The sequence below is a fragment of the Hipposideros armiger genome, unplaced genomic scaffold, assembly GCF_001890085.2.
Source record: "Hipposideros armiger isolate ML-2016 unplaced genomic scaffold, ASM189008v1 scaffold_12, whole genome shotgun sequence".
NCBI classification, from domain to species: Eukaryota; Metazoa; Chordata; class Mammalia; order Chiroptera; family Hipposideridae; genus Hipposideros; species Hipposideros armiger.
Genome location: NW_017731362.1, coordinates 4,711,340 through 4,738,843, shown reverse-complemented (window position 1 = coordinate 4,738,843; position 27,504 = coordinate 4,711,340). Strand labels below are relative to the sequence as shown.

The window sequence follows — 27,504 nt, the reverse complement described above, 5'->3', positions numbered from 1 at the left end:
ATCTCTCTCTCTCTCTCTCTCTGTCTCTCTCTCTCTCTCTCTCTCTCTCTCTCTCACACACACACACACACGCACACACGCACACATTTACTCATTTATTCAGTCCTATAATACATATAAAATGCTTTCAAAATTGCTTTTCCCATACTCATAAAATAAATAAACCTGCTAAAAAAATTTAGGTAAGAGTCATCTGCAATTTCTCCACACACATATGTCCCTGCATCACTTGGGACTTTGTTAAATCCTACTGATTCAGAAACTCTGGAGTAGAACCCAATAATCTATGTTTTAAGAAGACCTTGATGTGATTCTAATGCATCTAAAGTTTGAGAAGCACTGCCTGAAATATGCAGCATGGGTTTATGATATGGATATGTGTGTGAACCCACATGCCCATGTGTTATTACGTAAAATAATACTTTCAACATATTCAAAATGTAACAGCCACAAAACAGATCTAGTGCAGACTAATAGGGGTCCCTTTGCACAACATGGGTGTAGAGGTATAAATTTAATGGAATTTTTTTTTTAACTGAGCCATCCTGCCACCTGTTGGCAGCTCAGCAGCAGCTCAGCTCGGGCTGGGAGTCAAACCGACGACCCTGTTGCTCAGAGTTCGCACTCTTGAGCGAGCTCTTAACCAACTGAGCCACTCGGCTGGCCCTAGAGGTATAAATTTGAAAGGAAATATACCTCCAGCTCTCCTGGTGCCAGGTTGGTGGATCATCAATCAGGAGGAAGGGGGAGGAGGTGGGTGTGAAGTTCCCTCACTGGCTGGAGTGGGTGCTCCCAGTTCCACAGCTGCTGCCCCTCCACCCTTTTCCTCTCTACTTTAGACATGTGCAATAAACTCAAGATGGAGGAAGCTCTGTTAGTGTTAAAAAGCTCACGGTTATTAATCTGATACTTTCCCCCAGTTCTCACCCAACTTCCTCTCTTCTCAGAATCACGGAACAAAACCCTCTGCCTCCAGCCCTGAACACCTTGGACAGTTCCACTCCCGGGACAGCCCGCTCCCCCCCCCCCCCCCGCCCCCCACTGGCATTGGCCTTTAGGGTAAAGACATTGGGTCTTTAGTAAGCCTCTATTAAAGTGCCACACTGTCGTTAGTTGCCAGGGAGGTTTAACGGTGCCCTGGAAATCTCAGCCCTTCACGTCTGCTGTTCTCTGCTCATCTCCCCTGCAGTCGTTAGGACAGCACACACTCAAGTAGTTGTCTGGAGGGAGGAAATACTTGGCCAGAGTGTAAGGGTACAAACCACACATGGATGGGAAGCTGTAGGCATACAGCTTCCCTGCTCAGTCCATTAGATTCAGGCTGCCAGATAAATCTGATTGGAATCATCCAAGACTGGTTTGTCTCCAGCCTCCCAGTCCCTTCATCCTGCCTCTCTAGAGTTCCTCAAAGCTGTTCTCCCCTCAGCTCATGTCCCTAAATTTCCTTCAGCCTATTAAATGCGACACCTCACAGAGCTATTGCCAAAATTAAATAATGTCTTAACGCGACAGACACAGGGTTTGTCATTCATTTGGCTCCATTTCCATCTTATTCTATCAGATAACGTAGCCTCCTAAAGCATGCCAAGCCCTGATTGTCACTTGTCTGTGTGGTTTTTCATCCCCCCAAAAACAAACACACACTTCTCTTTATTCCTCCTTCATGTAACTAACATAAACTAGAATTTTCTAAAGGACTTTTATAATTATGTCTAAGAATAACTCAATTTATAAAGTTTTATGATCTGATCCAATAATATTGTTTACTAATCACAGAGGTCTTGTTCCCCTTCCTACCTCATTTGAAGGTGCTCTGTCCCAAAAGCCTTTTCTCCCCAATCCCACCCCCCAGACCCCACCTCTGCTGCTAGGAGTGCGATGGAGGTAGTGGTACATGGATAGTCTGACAAATGAGGGGACGTGAACAGGAATGGTGGCCCAGCTAGCCTTAGAGTGAATAGTTCAACCCTCACACACTCCTTCCAGGTGCCTATTTACAGTATAGAAAACAATAGTCCTGGTCAGGGTCTGTACTGCCTGCCGCCTCCCCTGGTGAGATGTTGAAAGCTGTTTACACGCATCCAGGCATAGAGCTGTACTTAGATGGGACTGTGAGTTATTTAGTCCAATCCCTTCGTCTTATAATTAAGGAACCTGGACTCAGTTTGGTTAAGGGAATTAATCCAATCATTCAGCTAATTAATGACAGAGTCAGAACAAGAACTTGAAACTTCTGACAACCTGTGCAATGCTTTTTACAGAGCCTTCGTCACTTGTGGACCAGGAATATGGAGTACACTCCATTTATACCTGACTTCCCAGTATGCTTTCAGCAGGCACGCACTGAAACATACATAGCTCTACTGCGCCCAAGGAGATAGCCTTACTCTAATCCACAATTCCATTCTATGGGAAGCAGCCAACTCTGGGACAAATAGACTAAGAACTTCAGAAAACAAGTTAAACAAATTGTCCCACAATTGTAATGAAAAAGTAGAAACTCAGTAAACATATAAAGCACCTATTGTTTGATGGCTCAGAGTCCTAGGAGAGCAAATGCTTACCTGTTTGCAGAGTCAGTGGAATGGTGGTTGTAACTGTTTTCCTCTCTAAAGCTCATAAGCTCAGAAAGTGGAAGCAACTGGGAGGAATGTGAGTTTATGTTTTATCACCTTCATTCAGATGAACGTGGATCTGGATTATTTGCAGGACTGGCTGATGTCCCTGCAGAGCCAATACCTGCTGTTTTTGAGAAACCACAAGGATGGAGAAGATGCAGTGGAAAAGGCAACATTATGGGTATATATTCTAAAGGGCAGAGTACGGTTACCTCGGAAAATTTTTAATAGACTTTGGAAAACGGGGTACACTGCAGCTGTACATTCGTTGATTCACAGGAGCCTTAGAACACAGCCTGTTCATTTAAAAGATGCAGAAAAAGAGATGAAGCAATGTGTCCAAGTTCATATCACAGGCTAGAGGCAGAGCAAACATTCCAGCCTGTTGTGTAAATTCAATATTTATAACTTGCGTCTTGACTAAAGAGATATTTATACTTGCAAACATCTAGAACACTCCTTAAGGGTTTATGGTTTTAATAATCACTTCAATAGATATTATCTTAATGCTTAGTCCAGTCCTGTGAGGAAAGAAGGCCATTGCCCTCTTTTCCAGCGGGGTAAACTAAGGCTCAAGGAAGCTGAGGGGCTTGCCTAAGAGCACACATCAGTGGCCACAGAGCTGGGACTTGAACTTGAGTCCTCTGAGTCCAGGTCCATCTAAGAAGTTGTATTATAAATCTTTCTGGCTTTATAAATGTCCCCCAGGCCAGTATGTCTGTACCCATCTATTCCCAGACAAGTTTTTGGCAGACTTTGCATAGCTTGATCAGCACTTTAGATGTTATAATGTCCTTTGTGTCATTAAATCAGGAAAATGGATGTAAGTTGGTACATGAATGCTTGGCTGATAGCTGATTCTAGGATATTTCTGTATACCATGTTTTATAAAGTGTGTTCTAACAAAGGGCTTCTTAATCTCTATGTAGGGAAGAACTAGTTGTTCGTGTCAAACGTTCATCTGTCCTGGACCAATAATTTTGATAATACAATAAAAAAATGTATTACTGGAAAAAACAATCACATACATGAGGTTGTAACAATGTCAAACTGCCATAAACATTTCTAATTGCTTATTCTCCATTTTCTGTACTGATTTTGCTACAGGTCAGTGACAGTTCAGAGACCAGCACAGGTCTGCCAAGCACATTTTGATAAACACTGTTCTAAGCAATGCTATTCCTGATAGAAATTCCCTGAATAAAGAGTTCCTTAATCAAATAAGTTTGGGAGACTCCATGAGCTTGAAAGTACCAGTGCTCATTAGCATATTAAAGGGTCTAAGAAGTCCTGTATTAAAGAAGCTTGTTAATCATTCATTAGCTCAGCTCTTTCCCAAACTGACCTCAAAAACTCATTGTTTATAGAATACCTTTCAACATACTATAGAATTCATATTGCTTGAAATGCCCTTAGCTCTGTCTTGCCATCTGTGGACAAAGCACAGGCCCCAGGCATGCTGACAGCCTCTTTCCTTTGCCTGTGTCCTCATGTGCTACCTTTTTTTCTTTTTTTTAAAATTTAATTTTATTGTTTTATTGTGAAATACACATTTTTAAAAATTAGTTTCAGCTGTACAACATAGTGTAATGGTTATACTTTTTACCCCTCGAAGTGACAACCCCCTCCCCCAATCCACCACCCCACTCCCCCCCAATATCATACATATCTATTACAATTCCCTTGACTCCACTCCCACACTATACTCCACGTCCTGTGACTATATATATATTCAATTATAGTTGACATACAATATTATACAACATCAGCTTCAGGTGTACAGTGCAGTGATCAAGCCTCTACCCCATCCATGATGCGGTCTCCCTAACAAGACCTGTGACCATCTGACACCCTACAAAATATTTACAACATTATTAACCTTTTTCTCTTTTAACCCCTTATCATCTTTCACTCTTGTGGTGCACCACCTTTTATGACTACTTCTGCCCCCCACATAGGACTCGCTGTGAGTGACCTCACCCCTGGAGAAGATCACGGTCACCTGTGTAAGGCAGCCTCCACTCCACTTTGCCACTGCATCCTGCAAATATATCTGCTTGCCGGCCTTCATGGAGGTGACTCACAACGGGTTGTCTTCCTCTTCAGCCCTACCTGTCACAAACAATAGGAATCCTCTTCCCTTGAGTCCAGTTCTATGATAAATACTTGTCTATTTTTCATGGAAACTGTATACCTACACAAAACGTGTAACTTTCACATCAGATGCACATATTGCTGTTCTCTAAGCAGCAGTAGCTTTTGTCATGCCCCACTCGCACGCCCTCACTCTCTCTCTCTACCTTGCACACTGTATGGACTCTCATGACCCTCAATTGGTGGCTTCCCACCTTATAACAGATAATCTGTACTCTGATATGAATTCCATGGTAATTCCAAAGCATTGCTCTCATTTATAGTCTCTTAACAGTCTGACAACTCTAGTTCTGTATAAGTTTCTAGAAGTATGATTTTATTTCTGTGGGTTGCGCCTCCTAGCCTCCTTGGTGAGATCACCCAGTGACCCTCAACAAGCTTTAGTCCACTCTCAATTCTACCGATATCTCTGCTTTCTTATCCAGCAACTCCACCTTCTGCACAGAGTTCTTTCCAGATATACCACATGCATTTAGTCACAGACACCCGCTCTGGTACCCACACGACTAGTGAGCTCCCCTTATAGCCAGGCACTCTGCCAGGACACCCTGGAATATAGAACGAGTCTGCCAGGCTCTCTGCTCTGGGAGAATCTCACTTGCCAGGTTCTGATGTTGTGACGTCTACCGTGCTTGAGAGCTCGCGACAGGCCCTTTCAAACTGCATTTCCCAGCATCAGCCTTGTATGAGACATTAATAGACAATCCCCACCAAAAAGGGTTCTGGGCTTAATTGAATTTGGGAAATAGGATTACAGGTGCTAATACATGTTATGAATTTTGAGGAGGAGGCTATATATAGTAGGTTTTTCTAAATGTATTTGACCTGCAAACCGTCTTTTCTAGGAACCCCTGTTTCAGACAGTATCATTCCTCTGATGCCATTTGGGAAATGCTGGCTCAGGAGTAGTTCAGCTCACTCAGTCCTGCCAAATGCCAAGAACCAGGTTGGGGTCATTCAAACATACCTCCTGGTTAGGCGGAGAGCGGGTATCTCTTTGTGATTTCTCTTCGCTCTGCCTTTTGAATGATAAGTAAGTTGAATCTGCACCCAATGCCCAGTTATTTACTTTTCCATAGGTTTGTGTTCAGTGTAATCGACCATACAGCCCTAAAGACTTCCCGGTCTGTATTCCTAGCCCAGGCATCTCCCTTGAGTTCCAGAACCCACGTATCCTGTGGTCTGCTGGGTAACCACCTATTGGAGATCTTTAGCAGGATGTCCAGGAAGCACTTCAAATGCAGGTTGTTTCACACAGACATGATTACTGCCCTCATAAAATTCATTTCTCCATCTGCATTTTCTAATGGCCTCGTTGTTCCCATCCAACCAGAAACCTGGAAGATGTTCCGAATTCCACCCTCCCAGCCAAGTTATTATTAAGTCCTCTGGATTCTACCTTCCAAGAAGGTCTTGAATTTTCCCCCTATTTTCCACCCTCAACTGCCATTGTCTAATTTGGGGTCCTCACTACAGTGGTTTTCTAATGTCTTCTATTTTAGGTCAGGATTTCTGGGAAACAAGACTCTGGGTTTCTGCGACTTGCATGCAGGAAGGTTATCAGAGAAAGCTATGGGGAGTAACCCCTAAGGGGACCGTGGAGGAGATAAGACCAAGCAGAGGGAGAAGCTGAACTTCGATATTATTGCAAGAATAGCCTGAGCCAATCCTATAGGGTGCCCTGGAACTGGATGACAACTCCGAATGTCCCAACTTGATGCAAGGGGTTGGGGTTGGAGAGCCTTAAACCAACACATTTTCACTCTTTTCAACCTCCACCCTCCATACCAACCCTTATTCCCCCCAACCCCACACTGATTTTGGGTATTCCCCACCCCACACCTGGGTAGTATAACCTTTGGCCAAGGGCAGTTCCCAGAATGGACCTCAGCTGAGAGCCACCAGCCACCAACCCTTCCAAGCAGGTGGAGAAACTAGTGCCTTAGTCCTGAGGGGGATCAGGGTGGCATACCACAGCATCTTATCTGTAATTTTGCTGCTTTCTAATTCATCCCCCACAATACCACCAGAGGGGTTTATCTAAACCTAGATTTAATCACACTACGCCCTTACTCAGAAGCTTTCAATAACTCCTCCTTATCTACAAAACAATTCAGTTCTGATCTCTGTCTACCTGTGAAGCCTTGTCTCCCACAGCTTTCCTTCTTGCGTGCACTGTTACCCCACTAATGCCAATGTACAAATACTTGTCAACCCTTCATGAATGCTGTTCCCCCTGCTGAGTGTAAGCTTGTCCCACTTCTCTCATTAGAAGACTCCTGTTCATCCTTTAGGGCCCAGTGTAAGCATCCTCTTCTCTGCAGTACCTTCCTTAAGCTCCTCAAGCAGAGGTAATATCCTTATACTCTGTTTATACTCTTGCAGCTATTTGCTTATGTGAACACTAGACTGACCTCCTTAAGAGTAAAGTCTGTGTTGTATTCATTTTTGAATGGGAATGAATGAATCAATTGGCCATGTGTTATCAGTAGTGTATAAAGCTGTGTCTACATGGGCTGACTCAAGTTGACTCGAGTTTATTTCAGCCTAGTCAGCTTTTTTTTTCCAGGGACTTAATCTAGTTGCCCAGTGAGGGCTATAGGTCCCTAGGGGGACGGATTCTATCTGGGGACTCTCAGCTGGTTTGGTATATATAGCTCAATGCTCTGAGGGAATTGGGTATTTAATAAATACTTCCCATTATGTTGATGCCACCCCCTCATGTTGGGCAAGGGACATAGCCAGTGACCTGCAGTATGCGTTATGAAAGGTATGGCCTGACTTACCTAAAAACCTCTCTTTTATGACTGAGGTCTCCCCTCATGTCCATTCTGAAATTCTTTTTTTAACATTTTTATTAAAATATAGTTGACATACAATATTATATTAGCTTCAGGGGTACACCATAGTTATTCAACATTTATTTACCTAAAGAAGTGATCACCATAAGTCCAGCAACCATCTGACACCATACTATGCTATCACTATATTATTGACTGTTTCCTATGCTGTCCATTACATTCCCACGACTTATTTGTTTTATACCTGGAAATGTGGACCTCTTATTCCCCTTCACCTTCCCCCCTCTTTTAAATTTTCAATTACAGTTGACAATATTATTTTATATTAATTTCAGGTGTACAGCATAGCGTTCTGAAATTGTTACCCTTATATTTCCTAATGATTAAACCAGTGGTCCCTTGAGTGAGGTGAGTGTACTGTCGGGCCTGGGCAAGCTGACGCATCTGCAGGAGAGAATTTCCATGTCTATTTATTTTTATTTTACCTCTTTAAAAATTTCTGTATTTTGTATATGCTTCTTAATGTGCGTAATATAGTAGTACATGTATGTAATTTATAAATAAATAGTATTAGGGGGTGTACGCTCAAAACATTTTTTACTAAGTAGCACATGGTTTAAAAAAACCTGGAGACCCCTAGAGTGGACGCCAAAGACTGGATGCTTCTTCAGCCTCATCCATTAGCCCTTCAGTTGATCTGATTGCTGAGCTAATTTGTGCTAATGGGCACTTAAGGCCTTAGGAGAGCTCTGAAATCCAGGATCTGAAGTAGTCAGGAATGAAAGGTAGGGGCAGGCAGGGGGCTACCTGGGGACAGCACAGAGACTGCATCTAGCCAGCACTGGTGAACCATCTTGTAAGGAGTTGAGAACCTGGACTACAAAGAGGCAGGAGGTAGAGCAGGAGACCGCAATGGGATGGGCAGCCTACTGGAGGCCTGAGGAGAGAGGAAAGAACAAATGTCCCTGCCTCCCCCAGGAACACACCCCACTTGCTTCTCAGTGTGATTGGAGCTCATGTCAGAGTGTAGCCAGCCAAATATGAAGCTAGCAATGGCTGCTCCAGGATGCCCAGGTCGGGGGGCTGAGAGGTGGCAGCAAGCTGATTGGAGTTAGGGCGTAGCAGCCTGGTCTTAACATTGCATTAGCATAACCAGAGCATTGTTTTTTACTTGGGTTGTACGGTTATTTGGGGATGGCTGTAGGGATTGATGGATGGTGGAAATGGAGAGTACGGGGAAGGTGTAGTTAGCAATGTAGCCCTTGTGCGTCTTTGGCAGATGGAAGCCAGTGAGACTCATTAGCCTAGAAAGTGAAGAATGGGATCTAAGACAAGGCAAGACCCTGACCCAGCACCAAATCCTGGAGGCCTGTGGTCTGCATTGGGACGATGCAGCAGAATAGCTCTGGCAGCCAAGAAACAGGTTCATGATACAGGACCAAGGGGCATGAGCAAGGAAGGGGCCTTCTCAGTGGGAGATGGGGTAAGGGCAGAGGGGGACTCCACGAGCAAGTCTTTGATGAGGAGAAAAAGTAGGTGCAGAGAGACCCCAAAGGCGAACATACCTAACGTGAAAGGATTAGCCCCGATGGCGAGGAAGCAGCCTTCACATCTGCACAAGTCCTGGGTCCACTAAAGAATCAGTGGCAGGCTGATGGATGGGCAAGGTAGGACATAACAAACAGTTTTCTTTCACAGGGTGGTTCCTAGAAAACAAAGAAGGACCGAAGGGAAACCAATGCAATTTATTTTGTTTTGGTTTGTAGACTCTTGGGTAGGCTCTTAGTGTTCTACCAGCAGCAGACTATAAACCCGTTGAGGGCTGCAACCACTTCTAGTGGATCCGATGTTGCACTTCAGTTAACATAAGCGTTTACATATACTATTCCATATATCCTTACCACAACCCAGCCAGGTAGATATTCTTCTATCCATTTTGCAGACGGTGATATACAAATTCAAAATTAAATAAGTTTGTTTAGCCAGAAACCTATAATCTGCAAATGAAGACTCTGAGGCCCAGGTGTGGTTAGAACGCTTTACCTCAGACAAAATGCCGATAGTTGTCCAAGCTAGGACTCACGCTGAGGACTCACAGAGCTCCACCTCCTAATTCTCCATCTTTTTGTTACAGTTCCCTCCCAGCCCACCATGGTGCTAAAATCAGAGGTCAGCAGACAGAAAGCAGGTGTGAGGAATGGTTCACGAATTTTCTCGGCTCTGACTTTCCACTCTTGATTCTCCCTGGCGACTGGTTCTAACAGTCTCTATGTTTCTTTGCAGCATGCAAAAGGAAAGAGCAAGAACATGGGAAGGATAGAGGCAACACACCCAAAAAGCCCAGGTTGGTCTTCACAGATGTCCAGCGTCGAACTCTACATGCAATATTCAAGGAAAATAAGCGTCCATCCAAAGAATTGCAAATCACCATTTCCCAGCAACTGGGGTTGGAGCTGAGCACCGTCAGCAACTTCTTCATGAACGCCAGAAGGAGGAGCCTGGACAAGTGGCAGGACGAGGGCAGCTCCAATTCAGGCAACTCATCTTCTTCATCAAGCACTTGTACCAAAGCATGAAGGAATAACCACGAACTCAAACCTCGGTGGAAAAGCTTTAAATTTAAAAAAAAAAAAAAAAGAAAAAAAAAGAAAAAAAATTTTTAAAAGACCAGGACCTCAAGATAGCAGGTTTATACTTAGAAATATTTGAAGAAGAAGAAAAAAAAGTGTTATTTATAGTCCAAAGAAACCAAAGACTTAGCTCACCTGCATTCTGACTTTGTTTGGAGACACATACTTCAGCGGGGTGACGACTTGGCAAAAATTATGAGCAGGAAACCACCACTGGATCTCACACCTTCCGTCCATGGTCATTCTCGCTGTTCTTGGCTATTTCATGGTTTGGAGCATAGTCATCATGAGCCACAGAGTGGACGTCTTTTAAGATCGGACTTTCTCATCTGTTCCACCGCTCCACAAAGGTGTATGGTGTCTCAGTACTGTGTGTGGCTGTGTGTGTACACACACACCCACACCCACACACACACACACACACACACCACCAGTGGTTAGGGACTTAGGCAGGGCTGGTCTTCAGGAAGGGTTGTGCTATCAGAGCGCAACCAACACAGTGTGGGGTTGTCTGAGTTCATTGGATTAGGAGTGTGATTTCGCTCATCTAGCCTAGCGTTTGAACCTGCCAGGCCCGCAACCTAAATGCAGATTCAAACCCAGCAAAGAAAATTCGAATGACACCTAAACCAGTGCATTCTCTTTGTTTGTTAAGGAATGTTCAGATATTTTTTAAGAAATGAAACAAGAGTCCATCCATTAAAAAAAAAAAATCACCTAGGTACCAAAGAACACACTTAATATTATAGTGCAGGTATTTTATTGCAATGATTTTAATAACCAAAGCTATTTTTACACAAGATACTATGTAAAGTTATACGTATGAACTGATCTAGCTGTAATACACATGCCACATAGAATCATGACTATTATTTATGACTCTTGAAGCATTTGAAATATTAGTTTTCAGAACTGGCAAGAAAGAATGTAGCTTCAGGGAAGCAATTAATATCATAACAGAGAGGTCCATGCAGAATACATATACACCCAGATGGCATACTCCCTTTCGGAATCCATAAATGTCACTTAAGTAGACATATAGACACAATTCCAGCATCTTTTCATAGCTGAGAAACCCTGGGAATTCTTCCAAAGTAGGATTCCGATTTGTAAACTAGAAAACTAAGTCTAACAGGGCAGGTAACAAAATTAGAAAATTTGTTCCAAGTCATGCTTTTCAGTAAAAGACCACTGAATAAAGGACCCCATACTTGGATTAATTTGACAAATTTGCTGTATGCAGTTGACACCAAATCCTTTTTATGATAATAATACTTTACAAACACACAAATAAAGTGAGCAAACATTATTATTAGAATGTAAACTATCCAATACTTTAATCATTTAAAACATATAGTCAAACTGATTTTATGTCTAATCCCAGACATTTTATGACTTGGACATCCATAAAAATGGCAGGCACAACCAGGAAATGGTGGAACATAGCAAAAGCCCGAGTTCTAGTGAAACACAAGACTTTGGGTTCTATAGTCTTAAGCTATTTATTTCACTAAGCATAGCCTCTAAAGCGTACTACATTCTTTCTTGCTACTGCATTAAGCTGGCAATTTTATAACATAGATTCCACTCTCTAACAGGGACAGATAAACACTAGACCTGAACCTCCAAATATAAAAATTTAAATTTCTCTTTTCCCAAATCACTTAACCAGGGCTATAGAAATCAAGGCAAAAAAAAATTTTTTTTAAAGATAATACAGTTGTACTAGTAGTACCCAAGGGAATCATTTGATGCCCCCACTCCCCCTCCCACCCCCGCAATTCTCTCTTAATTTAATTGAATTGTAACTCATATAAGTGGATGCCTTTTGTACTAATAGGTAAAGAACTGGGTACTCTTGGTTAATTAGCACACCTAACTAGAAATATAAAATTAAACGTTACCTCAACAATATGTTGTTTCTTGAGATTCATTAAAATGCTAAAGAAAAAAAAAATCAGACCACCTTGACATGAAACCTAAGTCCTTAGGATCAAATCTCAGCATCTTATCTAGGTTTAGAAGAAGCAAACTCCTGGAGAGATGAGGCAAAACCAACATGCATCTGTGTCTCCTTCATGTCTTCTGTAGAATGAGAAAAGGAAAGCAACACATACTTCCCATTTAATGAAACAGCGCATTTGCCTTGACACATTTTGTCTTACTATTTTTTTTAATTTCACCCCAAATTCCAGCTTAAAATTTTCCCTTATAATATGGCACAATTATAATTCAGCTATTAAAAGAGACCATTTAAATGGCCACCCTCCAAGATTCACTACAAAATTTAACCTTGTCAATAACATAAACTAAAAGGAAAAAACTGATTAACTTTTTCTCTCTCTCCAGGAATAAAAAAGGTCCAGGATTACAGCTATATAATGTATTTATAATTTAGGAGGGAGGAAAGCCTTATTGAAAACACGAGAATTTTAAATGCAGGGAATCAAGCTGTGTCTACACACAATCTTACCAAATTCAGTACCCCAGGAAAAACAAAAGTTAAATTCAGACAACCATGATTTTTTGTTTTGTTTTTACTACATTACGCCCTCAAATTAATCTAACTGCATTTTAAGTTTTCAACTAATTATTTTGTTGCTGTGTAGACACAGTTTCAAAGAATATTACTATGTTTTTAATATTCTCACCATAATGGTTTTTTGAAAAATAACCAGTGATTCTATTTGCTAACACCAAAGATAATTTTCATACCAGCATTGAATTTGCACCCATTATGCAATTTCAGGGCCTAGAGATATATTTTCTCATAAACAGATGCACAAATCAGAGCCTGAAAAGCAATTCTTTTTACTTGATTGTTTAAGCATCCTCACAACCTCTGCTTCTTAGAAATCATAATGGACAAACTCCGCTTCTCACAAGCAATACACTTATTCCATCCTGTATGAGTGATTCTGTTTTGCTTCTGACTTGGCACGTAGAGAAAAAAATGCTTCCATTCCTGTTTACTATTACATTAATTTATGGCTCGGGTTTCTTAACCTACTACAACCGAGCAGATCATGAGCCATTTGTTCACTCATTCATTTCTCAATCCTTTAGAAAAATTCACCTAAAAAGGTATTCACTCTTTTATCTGCATGTTTGTTTATTCCAGAACTGTACTTCAAATAACATGTTTTTGGGGTTTTTTGTTTGTTTGTTTGTTTGTTTTTAATAGAGTAGAACTTAGACTGTTTTTGGCCATAAATCATTCTGGTCCTGTCACAACCAGAAGTTTCCCTGAAAGGGGGCCAAGAGAAAGAGTGGGAGGTGTGACGTCTGGACACCCCAAAAGCCCAGATTTCAGTAAATGTTCAGGTAAAAGAATTCTGGATATCAGGAACTGAGTGCTCTAGTCCCTGGATGCAGCTGGAATAGACCCCCCAAAACCAAAGAAAATATGTGGGGAAATTCAGAAGTTCTAACTGAACATGTCATTCAGTCTGTCCCCTCCACCCCCACCCCAACAGCATAATTAATTTTCCAGGAAAAAAAGGAAAAGCACTATGCTACTTTTGGACTCATGCCACTCCCATTGCAACCCCAGGTGAACGACCCATCCTTGCAGGTTAAATGCAAACTTTGCTATACCAAAGAGTCCTAGGACATTTTCACATGAGCTATAAAGGCATTTTCCCTAAAAAAAAAAAAAACAAAAAAAAGGTCCTCCCTTCTTTGTACATAAAAGATGAAAACTATGCATTTAGCAAACAAAGAGAAAGCACTTCCCCCTTTCCTATCTAGTTGTTTAGGGTGCATTCAAACACCGGAGGCCATTTTGAGATGCATTGGCCGTCTGGGTTATTCTTGTGGTGTGGTTAGCTTTACAGTGCATTTGGTAACTATTTCCTAAATAGGAAGGACAGAGAAGCAGAAGGTAAGAAACAGCTACTTCCACATGTAAAAAAATAAAAAAAATGTAAAGATCTACTATTTATAGTGTGAACCAAAGACGCTACCTCACTCGATTTCCATTGGTGATTTTAATCACATTGATATGATACCAAAGAATACCAAAGATATTTTCATGCACGGCCTCCGTCTGCAGAGGGAACTCCGCCCCTGTCCTAACCCTTCTCCCACCCCCCTCGCCCCTCTTCACTCTTCACTCAGTGTGTAAACTTGTCTTCATTCTTAATAATAATGATACGACAACAACAACATTAGGAAATACTACTCTTATTACTGCTAGTTCTACTTGTAAATCTCTAGGCAAACATGTTGCAAACTTTGTAAACTTCTAGGACGAGTGCCTTGCTTGAACCAAAGTGTTAAACCGCTGTTGACCTCTCTCACCTTATACTCTTTGAATACCTCAGCCTCTTAGAAAGGCCACTAATGAAAAAAAAAAAAAAAGGAATAATTATTCACCGTGGTGCTTTTTCCGTGCAACCATGCAATGAAACTTTCTTTGATACCAAAGGATGACTTTTTTTTTCCCAATTTCTTGCTGATAAACCAAAGCTCCTCCTCCTCGTTCCCTCTCAAGGTCCCCCCACTTCACTGAGTCCCTTCATCAGGCAGGCCGTGCATCACTTTTACCAATTCCTCCAAATACCTCATAGTAATAAAGTTTTAGGGTTATGTTGTATAGAGAGTCTATGTGATAAGGCAGAACTTACTAGTTTGATAATTGTTAAGGTTACTTTTAAAAGAAACTTTATAATTCTTATTTATTTTGTAGTTTGTATGTTTGGGATGTCCGCACCCTCCCCTCTTAAGTTTGGGGTTTATTTTCTTGGCAGAACTGCTCTGTTGCTCAAGGAAGACTTAATTTCTGGAAATGTTCCCCAGGTGGGTTAAGGGTTGTGTAAAAATGCAAGAATGGAATAAGAAATGCTTTTCATTTTGATGGTTACTTATGAAGTTTTTGTGTTTCGTAGTAAATTTGTTTCGACAGGGTAAAAAATATATACATAATCTCTTTCTTGTGAAACTGGTTCCTATTTTTCTCTATAATGTGCTGTGATTTCTTTAATTTAATTACATTTTATATGAGCTTATTTAATCACTGCTTTAATTTATGTGTAGTTTTTAAAATGTATATAGTAGAATCGAAATGGCCAAAGCTTTGTGTTACAATCTTTTTGTTATTGATGCTAAGATTAGCTGAAGGCAAGAGCTTCTCTTAACTGCAGGGTGTATTTTTAGCTTTTTCTTAGCAGGCACTTCAATGTGTGTTGTGAACACTGCCAGGTTCCCCCCTCAAAAAACTTGTACATGCCAAAATAAGTGTTTCAAGGTAGTCCTTTTTATCACTTAGAAAGAAGAAAGGCATTATTCGTGTTCTTCCTTTAATTTATTAATTTTTTTCTTACTTTTTTATTTTATTTTAAGTAAGGATTATTTTGCAGGTTAGACCTGAAATTCCAAAGAATTTAAGACTTGTTTAATGTTCCAAAGCACCGGCATTTGTGAGATACTTTGCTACTTTTCTTTCTTTTTTTTTTTGCCATTCGCACGGGTATGAGAAGTAAAGAGTGTAAACACTCAAAGAGACAAGCTAACTTGAATTTGGAAAACCTCTTAAGTTTCACCAAGTTTCTGAATTGCTTCAAGGCAGGAGGCAGGATATGGGGACCCAGTTCCTTTTGCAGAGCCAGAGGAGAGTATAATGGCGTCATGCCCTTTCAGAGAAAGTCAAGGCTGACCAGGCGCCTGCCCATCTGGCCAACCCACAGAAGAAGCAAAACATGATTGCTCGGCCCCAATTATCAATCGAGTTTAAGGAAAATGTTTCACAGTTACATATTCCTCCCCACATCTGTTTCTTGGAAACTGCTACCCACAATTCCACCCACCCTTCCCTAACCACCATAATTGGAAGAATTCTTCTCAAATGTCAGAGTCCCCTGGTGAAAGTACCCCAGGCCTATCTGAGTTGGTGTCTTTTCACTCTTTGTCTTCCCACTAATTTTCTTTTTCACACACTAGAGATGGTCCCTGCCTCAAGCCCCCTTCATCAAGGTTGTTCAGATACTTGGCCCTGTTTTAGATCAGCACATGCAAAATTCTCAGCTGAGTCGTGGCATCCTCAGAAGACCCCGTGCCCGCTATTTTGCTTTATTTTGCTGAAATAAGTTAATTCAACTACATGGCATAAATCCACAGATGTAAATACTTTTCCCTCAATACAAGACATTTACCTTATTTTCTTTGGCAGGCGTGTTTGGGGTAGGGAAGGAAAGGGAGGGCTTAGACTTTGGGTCAAATGTTACATTTTCTTAGAAACATTTTTGTACTCGTTGTGTATTTTAATAGGGCAATAAATCTGCTCTGAGTTGCAGGATCATTCAGTGCTCTGTTGGTAAGCATTGACTAATTATTTGTTTTTAATACAAATGCTGTGCAGTGAGTGGTAGAAAGCCCAGGAAAATGGTGGAGGGAGACGACCGGCCATCAGTAGTGACACACTGAACAGAATTGTATTCACGAGGTCATGTTTTCCGTTTCTGTGTTAGTCTCGATTTTTTTTGTGTGGTATGTTCTGCATTTATTACATAATCATTGTGGGCTCCTTTTAGATGTGCCGTCTGAACCAAGTGACAAGTATTTTTTAACAAAATAAACTTTAAAACATTGTCTTCCACTTGCTTCGGTAGTCGTCTTCATATCTCCCTGTGTTTTTGTCCCTTCTGAAGTCAGTCCATCTGTCACTCACTTAAGACCTGTCCCTTCCCCCTCTTCTATTCTCAATACCCCTTTGACCCTAATTAGCTATTGTTTGAGTGTGACTCAGTTTCCCTGTTCAAGTTAGCTTGATGGTTTATTGTGTAAGGAGGGTGCCTAAGACAATCATCAGGTAAAAAATAAATAAATGAAAAGAAAAAGAAAAAAAAGAAAAAAGATCAGTAGAGTAGAAAATCTTCCAAGAACAGAGGGACTTCTTCCTTAACAATGGAAAAAAAAAAGTTAAATACATAATTAAATAATTCATTAAAAATCCTAAACATGAGGGGCTTAGAAGATTTTTGATAAAAGACAAATGTTGCTGTCATTTTCTTTGTCAATTAGAAAGCAGTGGTAGTTTCTACGTTGCATCCACATTTCAGACGAAATGATTATTGTACCCAGTTATGGTTGTTTGCTAATATTTTGTCTCTCTCTCTCTCTCTTTCTCTCTCTCTCTCTCTCTCTCTCTCTCTCTCTCTCTCTCTCTCTCTCTCTCTCTCTCTGTCCAATGCTTCTTCTGTATTTTTGTGTGTAGCGACAAAAAAGTGTAATGCATTAGGCATTATTCTGGTTTGTTTATGAGTATTTCCTGTACTGCATTAGGCTTCTTTCATTTTTTTTTTAAGCTTCGCTACTGTTCTCACTTTATGCCGTGCAATATCATCTGCTGTGTTTGCTAAGCAAAAAAGAAAAAAAGAAAAAAAAGCAAGTGATGATGCCATCATGCTTTTCAGTGTTAAAATGTTTCAGCATTTATGTAGTCACCAAAATGTAGTAAATAAAATGTTGGATTTTCCAGCACTTTAAATTTAGACAATACTTGCCTTCTTTTGTTTTTATTCTCTTTGTAATCCTCAGTAAGTAGCTCGTGGATTTTCTTTGGAGGAAGGGTGAAGCTGAGAGTACAACATGCTTGAGAACTAAAGCCAGGGCCAAGTTTTAAAGAAACATTAACTAAGAGGGAAAAAGAAAGAAGGAGGTCTTCTCTAGTGGAACAGGAGGATGTTTTAAAATGGAAGTAGAACATTCTATTTGTAGATGTTAGCCATTTATATTAACATTATTGACTCTCAGAAGAAATACAGTTATTAGAGAGATGACCTTTACAAGTCCTCTCCAGTAAAATAACGTGTGTGTTATGGGGTTGGTGGGGGGTGGGAATGTCTGTCTGTCTGTCTGTCTGTCTGTCTGTCTGTCTCAGGAGCCAGGGGAGGACAGGGAAATTAGGATCCTCTTCTATTTAATAGGGTGTAGTGATTGATCACGAGCCCTGGGTTAGGGAAGAAGGAAACTAGCTTTGAAATTCCTGTTGTGCTGATTGCTAGCCGTGTGATGTTGGGCCTACCAGTGGGATGGTGGGAGGTATGCCAAGCTCTCCCCCAAGGATGATTAATACCAACTTTATTTCTGTAGTACATAAAAACTTTGCTCCTGTAGAGTTCTGTTCTCTCTTGTGATAGTCAGGTTTATGTGTCAACTTGGCTAGTCTCTAGTCCCCAGTTATTCAATCAAACACTAATCTAGGTGTTGCTGTGAAGGTATTTTGTGGATGTGATTATTGTTCATCGTTGACTTTAAGTAAAGGAGATTATCCCACACAGGTGCATAAGATGTTCCAATTCCCAGAAATATGTCGGAGCTTTTCAAAGTCCTTTATGGTTATCTCATTCCCCAGCTTTTCTTTTTAAGATTTTCAGTCAGTTTATTCTTTACCCCACTGTTGCCACTGCCTCAGGTAGCTACAGGGTTAAGCAATTGTCCCTGATTGTTTTTGGCAAATCCCCCAGGGAGAAGGTTTTTGAACAAGCTCTGAGTTAGGTCAAATAAAAATAAATAAATTTAAAAACGGAAAAAGCCTTGTTACTGGAGATTTCCAGGGAACTTCCAGACAGGTCAAATAATGATGATTCTCTGAGAACGGTGTTTTGGGAGAGCTTCAATCCTACTGCCCCCTCCATGGCTGCTGAGTTATTGGTTTTCACTTTGATTGCAGGACTTCGTTTTCAAGGCTACTGCAGAACCAGCAAGGGGAAGCAGATGGGAATAGCACAAGTTAAAATAACACAAAGCTAGTTGTTCTTACGAAGATTCAGCTATTTTTCTTAAATAAACGTTCCTGATTGTTGCCAGTCTTTCATTAATTCCAGGGTTCTGAAAAAGTTGATTTTGATGATTTTGCCAGTATTGTCATTGCTTTTATGGAGGAGTAGCTTTTTGGAGATCCTTACTCTGCCATTCCCACTGCCCTAAGGATGAAAGCACAGAGCTGAGGTGCAGGTGCCCTCTCAGCAAGGCAGCCAACCACAAGGCAGTGGTAGCAATCTTTAGAACACATGGATTTTTTTTCAACTCATGACTTCAACGTGTCATGCCAAGTCTGTTTCTCCACAGGGGAAAATGGAAAGGTCCTGAGGGCCTAGATTGGGTACAATGAATGGTGACCAGAGAGGAGGATTTCATATATGCTTTTCTAAACTCACACATTGAGAACGTCATAGAAAGCCAACAGACATTTCAACTCTGGAACTGTCTTTAGGTCAGTTCACTATAGATGGAGCCATGTAAAATCGATGGTTGCAATTGTAAAATCCAAGCAAGAGGAGAGCATGATGATAGATATTTGGTGGGAATAATCTCACAGGGTATATGCTGTTCAAAAGAAACAACAGACAAAATGGAGTCACTTCTGCAAATCCCACCAAGACTTAATCCCTAACCTAATTGCAGTATTAGCCTCTCCGAGGAGTAGAATTTAAACCGTCATTCTGAAATTTCCTAGTCAGCACTAGTCAAGTAATCTGCCTGATAAAACCCACTGCCGTCCCTGAAATAATTCACTCCTATCCTAAGACTGCAAAAATGGTTTAACAACTGAATATCAATTAATGTAATATATCATATAAATATAATAGAGAACAAAATCCACATGATCATCTTAATAGATGCAGAAAAAGCATTTGACAAAATTCAGTGCTTTTGTTTGATAAAAACTCTCAACAAACTAGAAATAGAAGAGCACTTCCTCAACCTGATAAAACACATCCATGAAAAATTCACAGCTAATATCGTACTTAATGGCCAAAGACTGAATGCTTTCCTCCTAAGATCAGGGACAAGTCTAGGATCCCCACTTCTATTCCAAATTGTACTGGAGGTTCTGTCCAAGGCGAATAGGCAAGACAAAGAAATAAAAAGTCATTCAAACTGGAAAGGAAGAATTATAACTATCACTATTCACAGATAACATTGTCTTATTTATAGAAAATCCTAAAGGACCTACAAAAAACTAATAAATTCAGCAAGGTTTCAGGACACAATGTCATTATACAAAAATCAATTCTATTCCTATACACTAGCAATGAACAATGTGAAAATGAAATTAAGGAAAAAATTCTATTTACATTAGCATCAAAAAGAATGAAATACTTAGGAATAAATTTAACAAAAGAAGTGCAGGGACGGCGGAGTGGCGCAATGGTTAAGAGCTGGCATGGGATGCCAGAGGGCCCCGGTTCGGATCCCACATATGAGGGCCAGTGACACTGCCCTCTACAGCTAAGATGCTGAACAACAGCTCAACCTGGAGCTAGGCTGCCTTGAGTCGCTGCCGTGAGTCGTTGGCGACAGCGTAGGCTGCAGCCCCTGTGGCAGTGGGTTGCCATGGGCTACAGTGTGTAGCCAGCAGCCAGCGTGAGCGGCCTTCCAAAAGCCGGCGACTGATCTGCCTCGGCCCAGAAGAGCGCAATGATGGTGCCAACTTGGGCCAGTGAAACAACATCCTCCACAACTAGACTGAAGAGCAAAACGACAGCAACTTGTCTGTTCCCCTTCCCCCAATTCCCCAGCACTGTTCCCATCCCCCCAATTCCCCAATAAAAATCTTTAAAAAAAAAAGTGCAAGACTTGTACACTGAAAATTGCAACACATCAACAAGCTATGTAAATCAACATAAAATACACAAATGGCAGAGAAGCACCTGAAAAGTTGCTCAGCATCATTAGTCATTAGGGAAATGCAAATCGAAACCACAATAAAATACTACTTCATACTCACTAGGATGGTTATAGTAAAACAGACAATAACAAGCATTGACAAGGATGTAGAAAAATTGTAACCCTCAAACCTTGCTGGTGGGAATGTTAAAGGGTGCTGCTTTAGAAAACAATCTGGCTATTCCTCAAAAAGTTAGTCATGGAGTTACCGTTAGATCCAGCAATTCTACTTGTGGGTATATAACCAAAAAATATATGCTCACACAAAAACCTGTACACAAATGTTCATAGCTACAGTAATTATATAATAGTCCCAAACTGGAAATAAGCCAAATGTTCATGAACTAGATAAATGGATAAACAAATGTGCCATGTGCATATAATGGACTATTATTAAGCTATAAAAACAACTGATGCATGCTACAAGAATGAACCTCAAAAAATTATGCTAAGTGAAAGAAACCAGACACAAAAGGGCACATATTGTATGATTCTGTTCATATGAAATGTCCAGAATAGGCAACTCCATGAAAAAAGAAATTAAATTAGTAGTTGTCAGGGGCTAAGGGAAAGGAGAAATGGGGAGTGAATGCTAATGGGTATGGGGTTTCTTTTGGGCATGATTTAAATGTTCTACAATAGATAGTGGTGATGGTTACACAATCTTGTGACAATACCAAAAAATACTGAATTGTAAAACTTTAAAGGAATGAATTTTATGGTATGTCAATTATATCTTAATAATGCTGTTATTAAAAAAAATGATGAGACATGTCTAAGGGCACAGGAGCAGACTTACAAAAGCTCCCAAAGGCCTAAGCTTGGGCAATTTGAACAACAAAATAAATAATGAGAAGTGGCCGGTTGACTCACGTGGTTAGAGCGCGGGCTCATAACACCAAGGTTGCCGGTTCAATTCCCACATTGGCCAGTGAGCTGCGCCCTCCACAACTACATTGAAAACAACGACTTGACTTGGAGCTGATGGGTCCTGGCCCATAGAATAAAATAAATATTCATGAGTTCGTGTCAATATAAATACATAACTGAATAAATAAATAAACGCGGGGGTGAGGGGGAAGGGATAGCCCTTCCTTACAGTAGAATTCCAACTTAGGTAATCACCACTTGGCAAACACCACAATAATAATTGCTGCAGGCTGGAATCATTGATGAATGCTAAACTCAGTAGCTGAAAGTATGATGAGAAATTGGTATGTGTAAAATCTCAAAGTATCCCCCCCACAAGATACTAATGCCAAAGGAGAAAATAGTAACTTTACATACAGCAGGACCACCTGACAGATACCTCCTTAACTAAGAGATCAAAGCATCACTATAAATAAGATATCGGGGCCAGCCAAGTGGCTCAGTTGGTTAAGAGTTGGCTTAAGAGCACAAGCTCTGAGCAACAGGGCTGCCGGTTTGATTCCCACATGGGCCAGTGACGCTGTGCCCGAGCTGAGCTGTCCCTGAGCTGTCACTGAGCTGTCGCTGAGCTGCCAAGACAGCTCAGCTGGTATAACAACAAGACTGCCTGTTCAATGGTAGGCTACACCCACCCGCAACTAACACTGAACTCAGCACCTTGAGCTGAGCTGCCACCCGGATGGCTCAGTGGGTAGAGCATGTGCTCTTAACAACAAGGCTGCTGGTTTGACTTGCGCATGGGATGGTGGCTATGCCCACCCGCAGCTAAGATTGAACACAGCACCTTGAGCTTAGAGGCCACGAGCTGCAGTCAGGGAAGCCAGATAGCGACTGGCACCCTCCACAACAGAAGATTGAAGAACAACTTGGCTGGTCCCCTTCCCCAATTCCCCAACATCGTTCCCCTCCCCCAATCCCCCAATAAAATCTTAAAAAATAAAATAAAAAACATATATCAATACCATGTATTTCCTGATATGATGCACTGTCAAAAATATATTTCTTCAACTTAATCCTGAAAACGCATCAGATTGCACTGAGGGACATTATGCAAAATAGCTGACCGGTACTCTTCTAAAATGTTAAGGTCAAGAAAGACTGAGGAACTGTTACTATTGGAAGAGACTAGAGCAACATGACAATGTGAGCTCCTGGGTTGGATTCTGGATAAGAAAAAGGTGGATTTAAAAAAGGACATTAGGGGGCCGGCCGAGTGGCTCAGTTGGTTAAGAGCTCTCTCAAGAATTTGAGCTCTGAGCAACAGCAGTTCGATTCCCGGTTCCAGCTGAGCAGCCACTGAGCTGCCAACAGGTGGCAGGATAACTCAGCTTAAAAAAAAAAAGGACATTAGTGGGTAATAGTCAAAATTCAGAGTAGGAGGAAGCTCCAATCAGAAGCTTTGTATTGTATTGTAGCAGTGTTAGTTTCCTGGTTTCAATAATTGCAGTATAATTATGTAAGATGTTAATATTAGGGAGGCTTGGTAAAGGTTACACAGAACTCCCTGTATTATTTGTACAGTTTTCTTTCAGTCTAAAATTATTTCAACGTAAAACGTTTAAAATCTTTGATTTAAATAACAGTGTCCAGATTCGTTTTTCTCTGAAGTACAGTTGTGGATCCCTTCTTTGCTTTATAGGTTGCTCACAGAATAAAATGAAAAGAGGCCACCCAGTGACTGTAACACACAGAGCGTTTTCTTGGAAATCTGTTTTAGTCTTTTCGGTGCCACGGCTCCTTAGTTATATACACTTCGACCAGTAGGTGGCAGCACTTAACCAGTTTCTCATCAGAAAAACCTAGGAATAAATAAGAGCTGTGATTGAACATTGGAAGGTAAAACAAAGAGACTTCCGTGACACAGGAACTGAAGATGACAATGTCGTTATTCCATGTACAGTCACTACAAGGTGATGCCACTTTTATGGGCACTTAGGTGATGAGGCATGGTGGAAAGAACTTGTAAAACAATGACATAAAGCTTGGAAGCAAAATTACCCACCCCACCTTATCCCCGCCCTGCCCCCAATCCCAGCCCCGGGGCGTCAGGAAGGAGCCATAGGCACCCCCTCCGTGAGGTGCTAAAGCCACTGTTAAAGAATAACAAAACGCGACTTGCAAATTTTTTAAGAGTTTCAAAGAATGAATAACAAAGAAACAATAAGTAATGAATAGTATAGAAAGCGGAATACGTTTTAAATGACTATCCCCTCCACCCCCCCCCTTTTTTTTTTCCGGTGGTTTTTCTTGGAATTGCGGGCCTGAAAGGAACTGCAGTTAATCCTCTTCCTGTCTTCTCTCTGTCTTCTCTCTCAAATCCCAGGACGGCTCCCATCAAAGTGTAACACCTGAGTTACCTCAGCTATCTTTAGTAGTCGCTGAGCCCCGGAGGAGACTTGTCTGAAATGCCACAGCCAGCAAGTGCCAGAGCTAGGACTTCAAGCCAGACTTTGGATGAGTCCAGCCTGCCCTCAGCCCCTTCCACAGAGCTTAACCCATTCTAAGCTCCTGCCTTTTATCTGCGAAGGAGTGGACTCAAAGGTGACAGGGATCTGAGTGGATTTCCGGCAGTGGGCACCAAGGACTGCCTGGTGAAGCTGAGTTGCACTAACTAAACCAAGCCGTCCCCTCAATGCTTAAGACATACAAAACATGTATTCTAATAACGTTTTATATCCTGATTTTCCTAGACTGAGAACTTTTGTTCCTCATTCCACAGCCTCACCCAACTAACCTTTTCTTTCCCCCATTGACATGGGAGGGTAATGGTCATGAAATGTACAACCCGACGCTTCTGACCAGAGCTTCCTGCTACTCCTGAAGCTTCTCCTACAGTGACCTCAATCACTAGGCCTGAAACCAAACAAACAAAAAAAGAAATCTATTTAAAGATATCCTTTCTACCACTCCTAATCCATAGCCTTTTGCTGATGGACAGATGGGCATTGTGGTGCCGGCTGAGAGCTCCCCACAGGTATCAAAACACTCAGTTAACACTCACTGCCTGGCATCCTGAAACTGCTCCCCCACCCCCACTCTCCCAACCCAGCCCATTCAGCAAAGCAGCAGGTTGGAAGGGTGTGTGGAAGGACATGGCTGCAGAATCAGCCAGAAGCAGCAGGGGCCCCTGGGGCCAGGCCTGAGAGATGTTAAGACTGACAGGGGATGACTTTAAAGAACCAGTTTCAACAGGAGCTGTTCTTGAGTTTCTGGTCCAGGCCCCGGTTGGGGCCACTGAAGACAGCTATTTTGTAGGATTCTTAAGGTCTTGTCGAAACCAGCCGGCCCAGGCAGCCAGAGGGTACAGAGCATAGGTGGTTCTTCTCAATGGTTCCTCCTGAGAAAGGACCCCTTCCAATGTACAGGAACGGACATGACTCTGAAGTCTGCACGCTTGAGGGGACACTGAAGTCCCATGTGACTGGCATCTGCCTTCCCTCCCAATCCAACTGCTTGCAGTTCACTTTGACCCATAATATACTGAGGCCCAGAGTACAGGTTGCAGTTCCGGGGACAGGCCTTTTGTACTGCTTTGGAGTTTCTTGCCATATCTGCAGCTGAATGTGACAGGATGTGGGTAAGAGGGCTTGAACTGTGATGCAAGAACCCACAGCTTTACATAACACATGGCCTGCTCTGCTGACGGTGCACGCCAGACGTAACACAAGAGCTTGGTATCCACAGAGGCAGCTAAAGAAAGACAGCCATGCCTTGCTGCAAACCTTTTGAGTTGCTGTAATTCCCTCTCCACATACCACACCCCTAGTTGTCCACGATGACACTTTCTTTTAACCAGGGTGAAAATGAAAATGTAGCACAGCCCTATTACCCTACCCTGATCTGGTAACCTTCATTTTAAGAACTCAAAGTTGGGGGAGCGGGGGACTGTTTGTTTTTTCAGCTTCAGTGTATGTCTTTTTAAAATAAGAACATTTTGGGTTTTTTTAAATAGTCAAAATAACATTTCACATTTAACCAACTAAAATTATGTAATTGTATTTCTTAATACATCATTCCCAGTTAAAATTCAAATTTCCCAAATTGTCCTTAAAAATGTCCTTTATAGTTGGTTTGTCTTCACTAGGGTCTAATAAAAGGACCATACATTGCACCTTTTTTTTTCATGTCAGTATCATCTCTTAATCTACAACAGTCTCTTTTTTTCATGCTATTGACTCCTTGGAGACATGGGGTCAGGTGACTTGTAGAATGCCTGCCTCCTGGGTGTGTCTGATGGCTACTTCCAGATGTGTTTTAGCTTGTACCCCTTGAATTTCCTGTAACCTTAAAGTCAGATCTAAAAATTAGGTTCAGGTTAAATGTTTTTAAAGTGCAGGAATTCTAAGTATATTTTATAAAAAGGATAAAGTGTTCAAAGCTGAATGACATAAATGACAATGACATACATCACAGAAAGTGTCACACATGTATCAACTGGAATTGCTCAATTAGACCACATTTATCTTAATCTCATGAAACACAAAACCTACTCACTTATTCATCATATGGATGGGAGTCTCCTTATAATTCTATCTTTAGGATCTCATACATCACAAACATGTGGTCTGATAGGTCTTGGAAGAAACTGATATAAAAGAAATCAGAATATTTAAACCTTCTACTTAAAGCTTCTATGGGAAATACCCCTGTTTTCTCTCTGGAAATGGGTCTCTTTCCATTTGTTGACTGACAGCCTACCCCGACCCCACTGATTCTGGTCCTAGTCCAACCTGTTTACTTCCCACATGCTCTGTCTGGTGTATACCTCAGCCCAATCAGTGACAAATTAAGAGTAGCCACAACAAATCCAGGTAGAAGAAGGTCGAACATTTGAAATTCTACCGGGTCCTCAAAGTTTACAAGAGCTTCTCATTTCAAACTTTAATGTACCCCAAATTCTAAATAGTTTACCATGTTTTATGGGATAAATAATTTGTTCTATGAGCGTGGGTCTTACTCAAACAAGCCACCTTAAGTGATCTCGGCCATTTCTCCTGTTCAAGGAAATGTGGAGCTTCTGGACCATCCTTAAACAGTCAGTTCTGCTGTCTGCTTTGATGATCATGGAACACTGGGCAGGGCCTGGAGAGGATGAGCTATGTGCTAAGTTACCCTCAGTGTAAATCAGTCCATAAAAAACAACAGCAAGAGGGCCGGCCGAGTGGTTCAGTTGGTTAAGAGCTCACTCAAGAGTTTGAGCTCTGAGCAACAGCGGTTCGAGTCCAGCCTGAGCTGAGCAGCCGCTGTGCTGCCAACAGGTAGCAGGATGGCTCAGCTAAAAAAAAAAACAAAACAACAGCAAGAAAGCAAAAACAAAACAAAACAAAAAAAACAAACAAGAAGCATTGGGGGGTCGGGGAGCAAGGAGCCACAACATATGCCTGATTATGTATGGGGTATCTCTGGAAGGATATATAAGAATCTGACAAGTATTACTGCTGGCAGCAGCAGTGGGGCAATGAGAGTATGGGGCGTGAGGAAGACTAATTTTAGTGTATAAACTTCTGTACTATTTAAATTTTTTTACCATGTGCAAATAATGACTTTTTCAAAAACCACAGGTTAGTTTTTTGTTTATTTAGTACATTGATCTATAATATTATCCTTTGGGGGAAGATTTGCATTTTCACACGTCTTCAGCTAAAGGCAGTTGTCTGTGGCATTAAAGCCCCTCTCTGAGGTGGAGCCCTGTTCTCCCCC

At 41.4% G+C, this 27,504-nt stretch overlaps 1 protein-coding gene across 1 annotated transcript in view; it reads left to right on the top strand.

Annotated features, from left to right (window-relative positions):
- Positions 1-16,798, top strand: part of ONECUT1 (one cut homeobox 1) — a 35,558-nt gene extending 18,760 nt beyond the window's left edge. Inside the window, exon 2 of the mRNA XM_019665693.1 lies at positions 9,857-16,798. Within this exon, the coding sequence (XP_019521238.1) occupies positions 9,857-10,149 (293 nt within the window). The 3' untranslated portion in view covers positions 10,150-16,798. The remainder of the gene's footprint in view (positions 1-9,856) is intronic.
- The last annotated feature ends 10,706 nt before the right edge of the window (positions 16,799-27,504 follow it).